This window comes from Cyanistes caeruleus, chromosome 4, assembly GCF_971803275.1.
Source record: "Cyanistes caeruleus chromosome 4, bCyaCae1.hap1.1, whole genome shotgun sequence".
Classification (NCBI taxonomy): Eukaryota; Metazoa; Chordata; class Aves; order Passeriformes; family Paridae; genus Cyanistes; species Cyanistes caeruleus.
The window spans coordinates 53,888,504-53,901,483 of NC_141704.1; the positions used below are offsets into that span (position 1 = coordinate 53,888,504).

The following is a 12,980-nucleotide window of genomic DNA, read 5'->3' on the forward strand; positions in this document are numbered from 1 at the left end:
CCTTAAAAGAGATTTCTATAGATCTCTTCCCATTTTTATTGGCCTTCATACTACCCCAATGTGGTGAACCCCACATCAGGTTCAAAGTTCCTATAAAATTCTGGTTTTGTTCTTGTGCTTCTGTTTTATATGTTACCCAGCTATTTGATACATATTAACTGTTGTGTAAAAAAAGATACAATGCATTAAGACTACTGACATGTACTTTCTTCAGACTTCACAGATAATAATATGCCAACATGATTCAGATAATTATCCAACAACCTGATTGAACAAATCCCAGAGAATATTAAAAAAACCCCAACAATACCATAATATATTTTTCTGCACTATTTACAGAGAAACCACAGAAAATCAAAACATAACAACAAAAAAAATGGAAGGAGATTTCTACATCAGATCTAAACACACAGTGTGACAAATGTGTTTTTAGTTCTTGAGCTGTTTATTTTCTCCATACATCTGAGCAAAATAACTCAAATGAAATATATCCTTCAAGCAAGCAATTTCATTCCTTGGACCTCCCTTTCAAAGTAAGGACAAAATACCTCACTGCATGTGGAAACAGCTTCTTACTCCTCACAAGGGATGCACAAAGCAGAAGTTGTTAAGTGCTGGTTTTAAGACGAGGGTTGTTGGCCAACTCTCCACCCTGGTAATATGCATATTTGCTATCCCAGCTCTAAGGACACCCATAGGAAAGGTCTGATGAGAGACCCATTCTCCTGCAAGACTGTTCACTTCTTTCTCACTAATGCAGTGATACTACAATCCCACATTCGTCATAGTTCATAAGATATTTACTCTTGGCCTGGTTAGATGTTGAGTCTTACACTCACAAAAAAGGCAGCCATAAGAAAAACTGTGTTCATTGCATTAAAATATGAATTTTGAGAACAAAATGAATGCTAATTTCTTCTACAAAATAGTCTCTGAGCAATGACTCTAATTACTGGGTTGGAAGGGGAATCAGAAACTTGATAAAGCACCTTGTCTTTTAATTTTTAAAAGGAATTGCTTACATAATACTAAGGCATATGAACAGATCCTATGCTTTTACTTTGCAGATCTATTCTGTAGCTTCATCACTTACCATATTTGCTTTGACATTTTATCCAAAACTGATGACATTTCATGGGCTGTTAGTACCCAGCAAAAATGAAATGCAGAAATATTTAACTGCACGACAACCTGAGATGACAGAAGTTCAGAACCATGACACTAGTATACTTCAGCTCCTACACAGCTCTGTGGGCCAAAACCCAACAGACAGGCAACAAAACATACAAGTTATATCAGCTTTGAATTAGAGCATTAGTGCTTCAGAATGTGCTATGCCCACAGGCATAAAAGAGAGCAAAATTCCCAAAGGACATTAACTCATGCTATCAAAACTTCACATTGTAATGGATCTTGTAGGATTCATAATGTAGGAGCAAGAACAGAATTTTGAGACTGCAGTAACATTTAACAGACATGAATCAGATAAAAATTGAGTGATAAACTTCACCTCAGATGTCTTGGTTTCTGTAGTTTGAAAACTCAGAATTTTTTTAATGTAGGCCTAGTATTATATGCAGTAATTTAATCCATACACCTTTATGAAAAATGAGAAGTGACTTAGAAATGTATCCAGGAGATACATTGAAATGATCCTTGAAATCTATTTTTAATAATGAACACCAAATTAAACTATGTAAAAATTGCTTTCACATAAGGAAAATATCCCTAACCAAAAAATCCTTATTTCTTTTCAGAAAAACACATGCTCAGTTAGACCTCTAAATGTCTGCAACCGAATCAGTGCCCTGAATAAACTTTCATGACTTTGCATGTTTATGCACCTCTCATTTTAATTTCTTCCATCTGTTGGTGAGAAATCACATATCTGAAACAATCAGAAACACTCTTGTCTTGGTGTCTTGTCTAGGTGAAAACCAGCCACATTTCTGTATCACCTGGAGAAGCTTACCTCTTACCACAAGGTCAGCTGAAGCTGAGGAGTTGTCCACAATAGTCTGAGCAGTGCACATGTACCTCCCTGCATGCCGCAGCTGAACGTTTTTAATCAGCAGCTCACCATTGGATTTAATCTGTCAAAAAAACAACACTTAGTGAAACTGGAAAACATCCCTGTGCAGCTACATGATACCTGTCTACACATCCCTCCCAACTGATTTACAGTGGTTGCTATTTCTAAACAGTAAGTGCTTACTTTGAGAATGGATCACCCACAAACACACATCTGATTTATAGGACAGCTGTTGAAAGTGTCCCCTGTTTCCTGAGGAGCTGCAGCTCTTTACTGGACATGAAAAAACAGACACTTTAGTAAATGATCATTGACAAGTCAACATTTCCCTCTTACTTTTTGAAGCTCATATCTAAACACTAAATTGAGTCAAGAATTTGTTCACAAACCAGTCAGATGATTTTTCTGCACCATTACTTGCTTTTTTTAAACTCATTGGCAGGATAGCATGTCATGGAGAACTACTAACAGAGCAGGATGCTGTTTGGCTCTTCATTTTTAATCCTAAAGCAGTACCTGAGTTTTTATCTCAGAGAGGCTACAAGCACAGCCCAAACACAGGTGCACCAAGACCTGCCCTGTACTCCTCTGCCCTCCCTTGCTGCTGAGGCCCCTGTCAGGCTGGACATGCTCTTCCCCTGGCTCAGCTCTCATTGCACCTTGGCAAACAGCAGGACCCCAGGGAAGCAATTTACTGTTCAACAAGGCTCATACACTCATCATCCCAGACCCTAATCCTTCCCTTAAGACTCTTCACCAGTGCCAGAATTCTGGGACATATGCAGCCATGTTTTCAGATGGCTATATGGGCCACTGGCTACCTTTGGCTGTACAGAGAGGCAAACAAAATAGTATTTTTATCCTATAACACTTCTGAGTAACCAGATGTACACCTGTAAAACAACAACTAGAACAGAGACCACTATGTGCACTACAGCTATTTGTTAATTAAAAATACATTTTATGTGAAGATTAACTTAAGTGTTAAAAATGAAATATTTTGTTTATCCATCCTGCATTTTATTCCAGAAAAAGATTACTAGGCTAGGTCAATGGGTTATACATTTGCTAGTCTTAAAGGGATTTCACAAAAACCCAAATGTTCTCTCCAAAATACACCTGAACTTTCATGGGAGTAAAAGTGCTACAAAAAATTAACACATGGATTTATACTACACTATATCAATAGGGGCAACATGCAGATTTCCTAATTCACTGAAAATTGTTTAAAAATATAACTGAAACCACCCCCCCCCAAAATCAAACATTGAGATAACTTACTGCAATCCATAGACCTTTACATGCAGGAATAAAAGCAATTCAGATGTAAAATAGTATGTACAAAAAGAAACTGCAAAAGTATTTAGGTGAAAGAAGTAAGCCAAAAAAAAAAAAGAAAATATTTAGATGAAGTGCTGCCATCATTGCAGACTCTGGGTAACAAAAAAGACCTTTGAGGCAATCTCAAATATTAAGGGCTGTATCTCTACATTTAGACATTCAGAAGAAATTAAATAAAGCTAATACCATCCAGTTTATGTTTCCTGATTGAAAAGGATGAGGGAAGAAAGTAAGATTAAATCTCCAAATTCTCTGAAACTAGAATGATATCTTATAGTCTATATTTAGAGGAGATTAAAATACCCAGATAACACCATTCTTCTCCTTTCCAGTTTTCAGTGAAGATTTTGGTTGCCAGCTTCAATTTCTGCTGGCAAAAAAATTCAGCACAAACTGAGATCTGTTAACATCTATTTTGTTAGGTCCAACATAACAGCTCGCGGAAATTACTGTGGTGTATAAAGAATTGGATGAAAGAAGAATCAAGCACACATGAAAGAAAGTGCTTGATTCTGCCTTGCAATACTTCAGCTGATTGCCTTACAGGGTCAGCAAGAAAGGCAGGTTATGCTGTGCCTTCTCTCTTTTTGAGTAACACAAGTGCTGCTAGCAAGGATGAAACTGATCTGATGGATCAGTGAACGATCCAGTATTCCCGATATATTCCAGATAATTTCTCTCTCAATTATTAAACTATTTCCATGTGTATATATATTTTCACACTTTTCACTCAAGGCTAATTATCCTTGAGAGTCTATGATAGTGTCATTTCTGTGCTGGTGCCTCCCCAGTTTATTCATGAGAACTCCAAGGAGACTGCTGTAGCAGACAGCATCCTTTGAAAGTCTGCTGGAATTACTGCATAAGTGAACACTGTCTGGCTCAACACCTGACTAATCACATGTGAGCCCCACAGTGGGCTAAGCAATTCTGTCAACAGCTTCCAGGGAGAAAAATCAAGTGTCAGTAGCTCTATAGGAACAAATAAAGCAGCTACGTGGTCCTCTGTCCTTCAAAAAATTACAACAAAGAAGCTGCAAAATATCAAACTCCTTGAGTTTTTAGTTACAGTTTTTAATTTAGTTGTTGTTTTATGGTATGTGTTGTTTTTTGGGGTTTTTTTTTAAATTCTGCTCTTATTGGTTTTGGTTTTAATAAAAAAAAGACTAATAGTTCCCTATTTGACTGCTGTGTATTAGTTCATTAACACTAAATGTCATCTTAGAAAGAACCACAGTGCCTGTGATTTTCGGATCATTGCATTTGCATTTTCATCTGCAAATAAACTTAAGCAAATGCTGGGCAAAGCAACAAGTTTTAGAAAAAGACTAGAAATTTCATAATCATTATCATATTATGATAATCATAACCAATAACAAATTGTTACAAATTCTTTCTAGGACTAGTACTCATTAATTTCTATGTTAGTACTTTAATTAAAATGCCTTATTGTATTTATTAATGATGTGTCCAGGTCCCTGCTCTAACAATAATTTCCCTTATGGGGACTTGGTCTTATAACCTAAATCCTTCAAACAAGATGAAAGAATGTAACATAATTTTAAAAAATCATCAACCCATATATATGGTGTTGTATCTTGATGCTTCAGAAGCTTTCCTGGAGCAAGGTTTTATGTAGCTGGTAATGAAGCTTTCCATACCTCAGAAGAAGCCTAAGTTCTTGGTGGTAAAATAAGAGCTTACCAAGCAAATAAAGAGCACAGGGATCAGCAAATTCTGTCCACAAATTAGATATGAATGTACTGTATGTTTTCATCCAAAAACCTCAGCTCGGCTGAATTGAAAAATGCCTTCCTTAACTCAGAGAAGGCTGAATCACAGCCTGGAAGTAGTGATAGCAACACTCAGGGATGTTCCAAGGGTACCTGTGGTTCACCACTCAGTATTTACCAAGTTTCAAGCAAATACTTTCACTGTATAAGCCCTATATTTATGATTTAATAGTGATGTCAAAAATAGCATTCTATGACCTATTTCTGATAGTCACTGGTATTTTGACCATCACCTTTGCCAGTGCACTACATTGCCAAAAGCCATCATAATGTGGCCCTGTACAATTAAGTGTCATTTACAGGAAACTAGTGTTTTGATTAAAAACAGTGTCTATCCACTTTTGTTGGGCCCTCAGAGACAATCATGGAACTTCTGTTAATATAAGACTTAAAAGCCCCTTATAATAAGAAAGCTAACTTGGCAGAAACAGAAGAACCTGGTAAGCAGAGACAGAGTGGGTTTTTTAATTCAGTTTCTAAAATTAGATATCTGAGCTTCAGCATTGTTTAATACATAGCAGATGTAAAAAGGTAAGAGAATCAATAAGAAGTAATCTAGAAGAGAGGGGATTCTTGGTGATGAGATCAATTTGTCCAAAGCTAGAAATAATTTAGTAAATTGGTTTGATCCTGCCAGTGCAGAACTAGCTGTGTGGTTGCTAAAAACAGAAAAGATAATCCAACAGCTGTTGAGGTATGTTAATGTAAATGTGATTATAGATGTTTTCCTGATATTGACATCAGAGACATGGGGACAACACCATCAGTGCAACACTACTGTCTTAATCCAATTCATTTTAGACCTTGTTTTGTTTTATAAGCCATAGTTACAGATAAATAAAAACTCAGCAGGATAACTGACAGTCATTCCCACTAAAGAACCTTTTCCTTCAGTGAGCTATATTTATATGTAAAAGATATACAGTGTTAATTCTACCCTTGAGATGTGGACCGGGAAGTATTTCCAACAAATATATTACTGTTCTCCATTCAGCATACCACTGAGAATTCCTGAGGACACTGTGCTTTGTACCAGCATCCCTGTGGTAATGGGCCTTGTTATTTCACTTATACGAGCAGAAAAAGCCTAGCTACTTGCTCACTTATGCTCATGGCTCACAGCTTTATGTCCAATGACAAAAATTCACAATACACTGCAAAACCATTTCTCAGGTTCACACCTGGCTTTCTCAGCTCTTGCTATCTAACTACAGGTGGTAGATGAATTTTGGTAGCCTGGTGAGTCTTACAAGCACATAAATGTTACAGTCATCTGCTTTTGCAGAGGATTTTTTAATTCTAGAACAGAAGCTGGCAGATTTTCATCTTCTAAAGGAATTACAATATTTTGTGCTGTAAGTAGAATAAGTTTCCTCAAAGGGTTCTGCCAGAGAAAACTGCTTGTTGGCTTTGCCCTCAGCATTATATCTTCTGCTTTCCTTCCTGCCCTTGCTCTTAACCACTGACTCCATCCATCTCATTCCATGCTCACTAAGCTATTATTAGGCCATTGCCTCTAAATATTACTCCAAACCTACCCAAAATAGGGTAGCTTTGGAGTAATATTTAGAGTGACTTTCAGCTCACTCATGTCTAAAGCACCTCCCTAATACATCAAGGCACTGGAAGCAGTGTATTGTGACAGTACCTTGAGAGAGTCCTGGAACTCTCTTTCATAAAAAAAAACTCAGTAGGCAGTTGATTTTGTTAGCTGGGCTTCATTGACAATCACCTGCTACCTTAATGCATTCAAAAACTGAACTAAATGAGCTCACTACAACTGCAGCTTTGTTCTAGGCCATAAATAACCTCTTCTTCCTAATCAGTGTGTAACTGAGCTTTCCTATTTTGAATAACCTGATTTCAACAAGGTGACCTGTTTAGTGGGTGAGGAAAGGCTGTGTATGTTGTCTGCTGGACTTTAGGACTTCGACATCATTTGCCACAACATTATCCTGAAGAAACTGGTCTCCTGTAGCTTGGATGCGTGGACTGTTTGCTGGGAAAAAAATTGTCTGGATGGCCAGGCCCAGAGAGGGCTGGTGAATGGAGCTGGACCAGCTGGAGCTGGGCACCATTGGGGTTCTCCAGGGCTCAGTACCAGGACCAGTCCTGTTTAATATCTTTATTGACAATCTGAATGAGGGGATCAAGTTCATGTCAGTGAGTTTGCAGATGACACCAAGTTGGGCAGGAGTGTTGCTCTGCTGGAGGGCAGGAAGGCTCTGCAGAGGGATCTGGACAGTCTGGATCAATGAGCCAAGGCAAATTTTATGAGGTCAAGGCCAGGTGCAGGTCCCACCCTTGAGTCACAACAACCCCAGGCAGCGCTACAGAGGGAAGAGTGGCTGGAAAGTGGTGCAGTGGAAAAGGACCTGGGGGTGCTGGTGAGAGCAGCTGAACATGAGCCAGCGTGTGCCCAGGTGGCCGAGAAGGTCACTGGCACCTGGTTCTGTATCAGGAGCAGTGTGGCCAGCAGGACCAGGGCAGGGATTGTCCCTCTGTACTCAGCACTGGTGAATAGGCACTTCAATACTGTGCCCAGTTTTGGGTTCCTCAAAGCAAGAAAGACATTGTGCTGGAGCAAGTCCAGAGAAGGGCAACAAAGGATGGTGACTGGGCTGGAGCACAAGCGTGGTGGGGAGCAGCTGAGGGAACTGGAGGTGTTCAGCCTGGAGAAGAGGCTGAGGTGGGACCTTATCACTCTTTACAACTACCTGAATACTGATGTGGGGGTATCTTCTCTCAAATAACAAAAAACAAATAACAAGGGAAAAAATTCTCCATGGAAAGGGTTGTCAGGCATTGGAACAGGCTACCCTGGGAAGTGGTTGAATTATCAACCCTGGAGGTATTTAGATGTGTAGATGTGGCACTTAGAGAAATGGTTTAGAGGTGGACTTCACAGTGCTGTGTTAACAGTTAGACTCAATGTTCTTAAAGGTCACATTATTCTGTGATTCTATCTAAATAAATTACTCCAATTGTTCAGTTCTCTTGAACCAACTTTCTATTAATTTCCTAGTCTACAGATGGACCTAGACTAAACACTCCATAAGGAGGATTACCAAGGAAAGTAATGAAGAAAAATGGAAATTAAAATCCTTGTATATTTCCTGCTGCAGGTAACAGGTGAATCATAGAATAGTTTGGGTTGGAATACAGATTTAAAAAATAAAACTAAGTGTCTCCATGGAAATCTTTTGAAGCAGGAGCATGCAGTAGAATAACTTTGTCAATCCATGTCCAGCCAATGAAGTGCAATTTAAAATAATGTACAAAAAGCAGGCAGCTATAAATCTCTAGTCCTCTAATCTGATTTTTATAGTTCAACTTGTTCTTTGTTGTCTACAAAACAATCGGTTTTGGAGAAGAAACAAACAAAGTGCTTTGGCAAACACTGTCTCCAATCTAGAATTCATCTCACCTCTTTCAGAAATCTGCAGTGTGAATTTTGGTATCTGGACTAACCACCTTTAACAATTAAACAAAGAAACAGGCTATTCCATGTGTGCTGCACTTAAATGAAAAGTACCTGTCTGGTCGTGTATGCCCAGAATATTATAAATGTCATCCTGGAAGACTGTAAAGCTTTCTGTACTTCAAAGAGAGATAAAGTAAGAGGAATAATATTTGCATAGGCAAAAAGCAAGCTTTTCAGTATTCAGAGAAGTCTGCACTACTGCAGGTTAACCACAAGATAGCTGCAGGGATACAGAGCTGCTTATGCACAGACACCTTGGATTCAGAAGCTACTTCAAAGCTGAATAGAGCCTGAGCTATGGGTCCTGCAAATTCTACAATGAATATATTTGTCTGCCTTTGTGCCATGTCCCTGGAGAGAACACTGCAAACTCAGAATTCACACTTCAGAGTCAGTGTGGATTCAGCAGGTCTTAATTCCTGCTCTGTAGCAGCCATGACACTGAGGTCTGCCAGCATCAGCTTGAGAAATGACCATTTCTATGAGAAAAGGTGAGGAGGTTACAAGTCAGTTGTCTCTATGACAAAATTCATCATCTGGCTTTACTGTATCTTTCCATCACCACTCACTCTTTCTTTGAATACTTAAAGAAGAATGTTATTTGCAGGCTTGTCAACTTCCTGAACACTTGCACAGCAATTCAACTTATTAAAGATAAAATGGTAATAAAAGTATCAGGGTTTCAGATTCACTAATATCGCTAAAGACAACTAATAAATAATGTAGCAAACAGAAATACTGCTGGTATGGAAAGCATTTTAAAATGTATTTGTGTCATTATGTCACTAAGACAACCACAACCTGAATTTGAACTCTTCCTAAGTCTATGTACAAGTTTCTGACTTGAACCAGTTAAATTATGGAGTTCCTGTTCTTGACTATCCATACAAATGGACTAGTGGAACCCATAAGTATTAAAAAAATACTCTTTTTAATGAACTTAAAGGAATGTTCTTACTTGGATACTGTATGTATTTTTTAATATAAATATCTTAAAAGTAATCTTTTCAATCTTTAAAAATATATGACAAAAAGCAGAACTATAAATAACCAACAAAAAACATTTGATTTTTCCGGATCACTTGAAGAGCTGTATCTTTTCGGGACTTGAAAAGATGTGCTAATGTTTAGTTCCTCAGTCAAATAATCAGAGGAACAACCGTACATAAAGTTAAAAGTAATCTATTCAATTGTAAGATTTTGAAGAATCCATTTGGCTCTGTGGAAGCAAGCCAAATTTTTTTTTCTTTTTTTTCCCTTTACATACTGCTGTCACAGGAAATGAAACAGAACTGACAAATGTCCTTTTGAGAAATTAATTTTAATACTAATGTAATGCAAATTAGCTTTGCCTTAAGCAATGATTGAGATACCAAAGCTTGCATTTAAAGAAAGGAGAATTATGCAGGTGTTTATCTGAATTTAATTAGCATTTCATTATGTCTATATGACAATAATAATAGTATTATTTTGAGAACTGAAATACTGTGGCTCTATCAAGTCTCAGCAACTTGATCTGTATAGTCACATAAATGAATAGTGATATTATCAGAGGGATAGATGAGGATCCTTCATCAACAGGAAATCACAGCACAGAGCACATGCTTCATATACCTTTATTCACAGTATAATATTTATCTTCATATTCACAGTAGAATATTTTTTCCTTTTGTGTTTGTGAAGTGTTGGTGAGCACGTTTCAAGTTCGGCAGTTTGGGCTGCTGCTGACAAGTGTAAACCAGCTCACCCTTTTCATCCTAGAAAGCCTGAGCAAACCTGCCACCCAGTGACTTCAGCTCAGAACTGCCAGGGAGAGGGAAAGTGGCAGGAGAAAAGAGAAAATCCCTTTGCTCACCCAGGAAGAAAAGAGACCCTTAATGCAGCAATACAATAACAAATACAGAAAGTGCATATTCCTCTTAATTATATCCTACATAAACCATTACATTGGATTTGCTGAATTTGTTAAAAATTCTGCATTTGTTATTACTTAAGCACTGAACCATCTAATACCTACAAATGCAGACTTCAAATGCAATCCTACTGTCCCCTCTGTCCCAAATAAAGACCAAGGTGCCTGTGGAAGAGCAACAAAGACCATTTGCACTTGCTTTGTATTTGAAAGCCCAGAATTAAGGCTTAGGAATGTAAAACAAGAAGATGCCTCAGCTAAAAGAATTTCTACCAGTATTGACAGATTAAATGCAAAACAAACCAAGAAATATCTTTCAGAAAGGAGGATATCCTTCTGGGGTTATACACTGACAAGTAAATCAATTGATATTTAGATATAAACTACTTAATTTTAAAGGTCTAAGGGAATTAAGAGTTCTTCAGCTTTTGAATCCTGTGAAGTATCCATACCTATAATCTATTGAAAAAGGAAACATTCCAGGACAAGATTCAAAACCCACATGAATAGAAGCACCTCTTTTCCCCCCTCTGCAGACCGTAGAAAGTTTGTAGAGACCAAGGTAGTCTAGAAAAGTTAGGGTAATTTGGTTTTGAAATTAAGCACTTTAATAAAGGGCCTAAAATAAAGGAGGTAAAGAAAAATAAAATATTGTGGAGATAATCAGAATTTTGAGATCAAGGAGTCCAGGACCACTGGGTATGTGGAAGATGAAACAGGTAGCTGGAAACTAAATAGTATCAATGTTCTAAGAGAATTACACATTTTCTGAAGGCCTTATTTGGTCCCATATTTGTCAACTTGAAAAGCTTTGCTAGAAAGTGTCCTAAAATTGGTATTATTTTCTCCTAAAAGAAAAAAAAAAAAAAAACAAAACAAAAAACCACAAGCCGTATATTTCTATTTTCATTATTTGGAGGAAACCCCAAAAGTATATATCAGTGATATAAAAATTTTTAACATGTTCAACACATGACCTACAGATGGAGAAAGATCAGGTTCCTTTCTCTTGCACCACAAACTCTTCTGATAAAACCATTTTTACCTTCCTTCCACACCAAAATAACAGATTCATCAACACTTTCAGTCTGTTTTCCTGTTCTGCAGAACAAATTTCTTTGTGTGACATCTGTCAGGTAGCTAAAAGCAATCAACTAAATAAAATCTGACACAGACTGATTTTATTTGCTCTTTTACAAGGAGTAAGTTTACTGGGGCTTTACTCTAACCTCTTATTTTGTCTGATATTCAGACTCATTCCAGCCTTTAAGGACAAACTAATGCAATTAGGAGGCAATTCAAGCTTTTCCAAGTTATTCCTATGCATTAATTACCAGAGTAGAATAAAGACCTGTCAGAAGTGTGACTTAATAGCCGCCTGCCAGAAATGTTTTGAAAGATGCCAGTGTATGGAGAATAACTGCATACTTATTAATTCCTGAGGCAAAACAAAAGACACTGCAGACTACTTACTACCTTGCTACTGAGTGTGGACACAGACTTCCAGGAGATTTATTGCATAAACAAGTGTATGTCTTTGGGTTTCAGTGTTTATCAGCTGATCTTAGCATACTTCTGCAGGCTTGTTGGACATGTTCTCTCACTGAAAGAGCAGCGTGGCTTCTTAGCTACATCTTACAACTCAGCAAATGAGCGGGTTGAAGCAACTCTTGACTCCTCAAAGGGGTGTTTTATTCTAAATCAGACTAAAAATAGTTACACTTTACACATCTTTTCACATGGACATAAACAGATACTAAAATTAAAAAAAGGAATCTCTTGGTCTATGGAAAATCAGATAGTACTACAAGCCTATGAGGCACTGGTACATCATTTTGAACACAAAGCTAAAGCTAAACGTGGTCCCTGGTGTTCCCAGACACTACAGCTACCATCAACAACCTTTTCTTTCCATAGCCACAGTTTCTCTTGGGAGCACAAAAAAACCCCAGGTATCTAAATGTATAATTGTATAACTTAAATCCATAATAACAGAATAAATATTTACACAAGTAGGCAACCACTTGGAGGTTGCTGAATATTAGGCAAATCAGCATGTGATTAGACATAACAAGAAAGGATTTCTAATAGAGATATTAATTTTAAATAAATCTGATAGAAGACTCTAAAAACATAACCATACATGCAAATAAAAAGGAACTAGGATTGTTCTATGTGCCAAAATGAGTGCCTTTGTATTAACTTGTTTAGCCTTCACATAAACTGTTCTTCCTCAGTGTTTACAGACTGTATGACTCCTACCCACCATCTGGCCCAGTTTTGTGCCAAATTCCAGAAATGTTGATGAGAAAAACATGGTTTAGTAAAAACGAAGGCATATGCAAACTTTTTTTGAGGTAATTTGCACCCTGTTTACAATCAGGCTATCTACTTACCAGCTATTTTCACTAATAATCA

At 37.5% G+C, this 12,980-nt stretch overlaps 1 protein-coding gene across 7 annotated transcripts in view; it reads right to left on the reverse strand.

The window, feature by feature from the left end:
* Positions 1-12,980, reverse strand: part of CNTN1 (contactin 1) — a 207,545-nt gene that overhangs the window by 37,883 nt on the left and 156,682 nt on the right. For all 7 annotated transcript variants that reach the window (XM_086884683.1, XM_086884682.1, XM_086884681.1 and 4 more), the window contains one exon: positions 1,973-2,093. In XM_086884683.1, the coding sequence (XP_086740809.1) occupies positions 1,973-2,093 (121 nt within the window). The remainder of the gene's footprint in view (positions 1-1,972; positions 2,094-12,980) is intronic.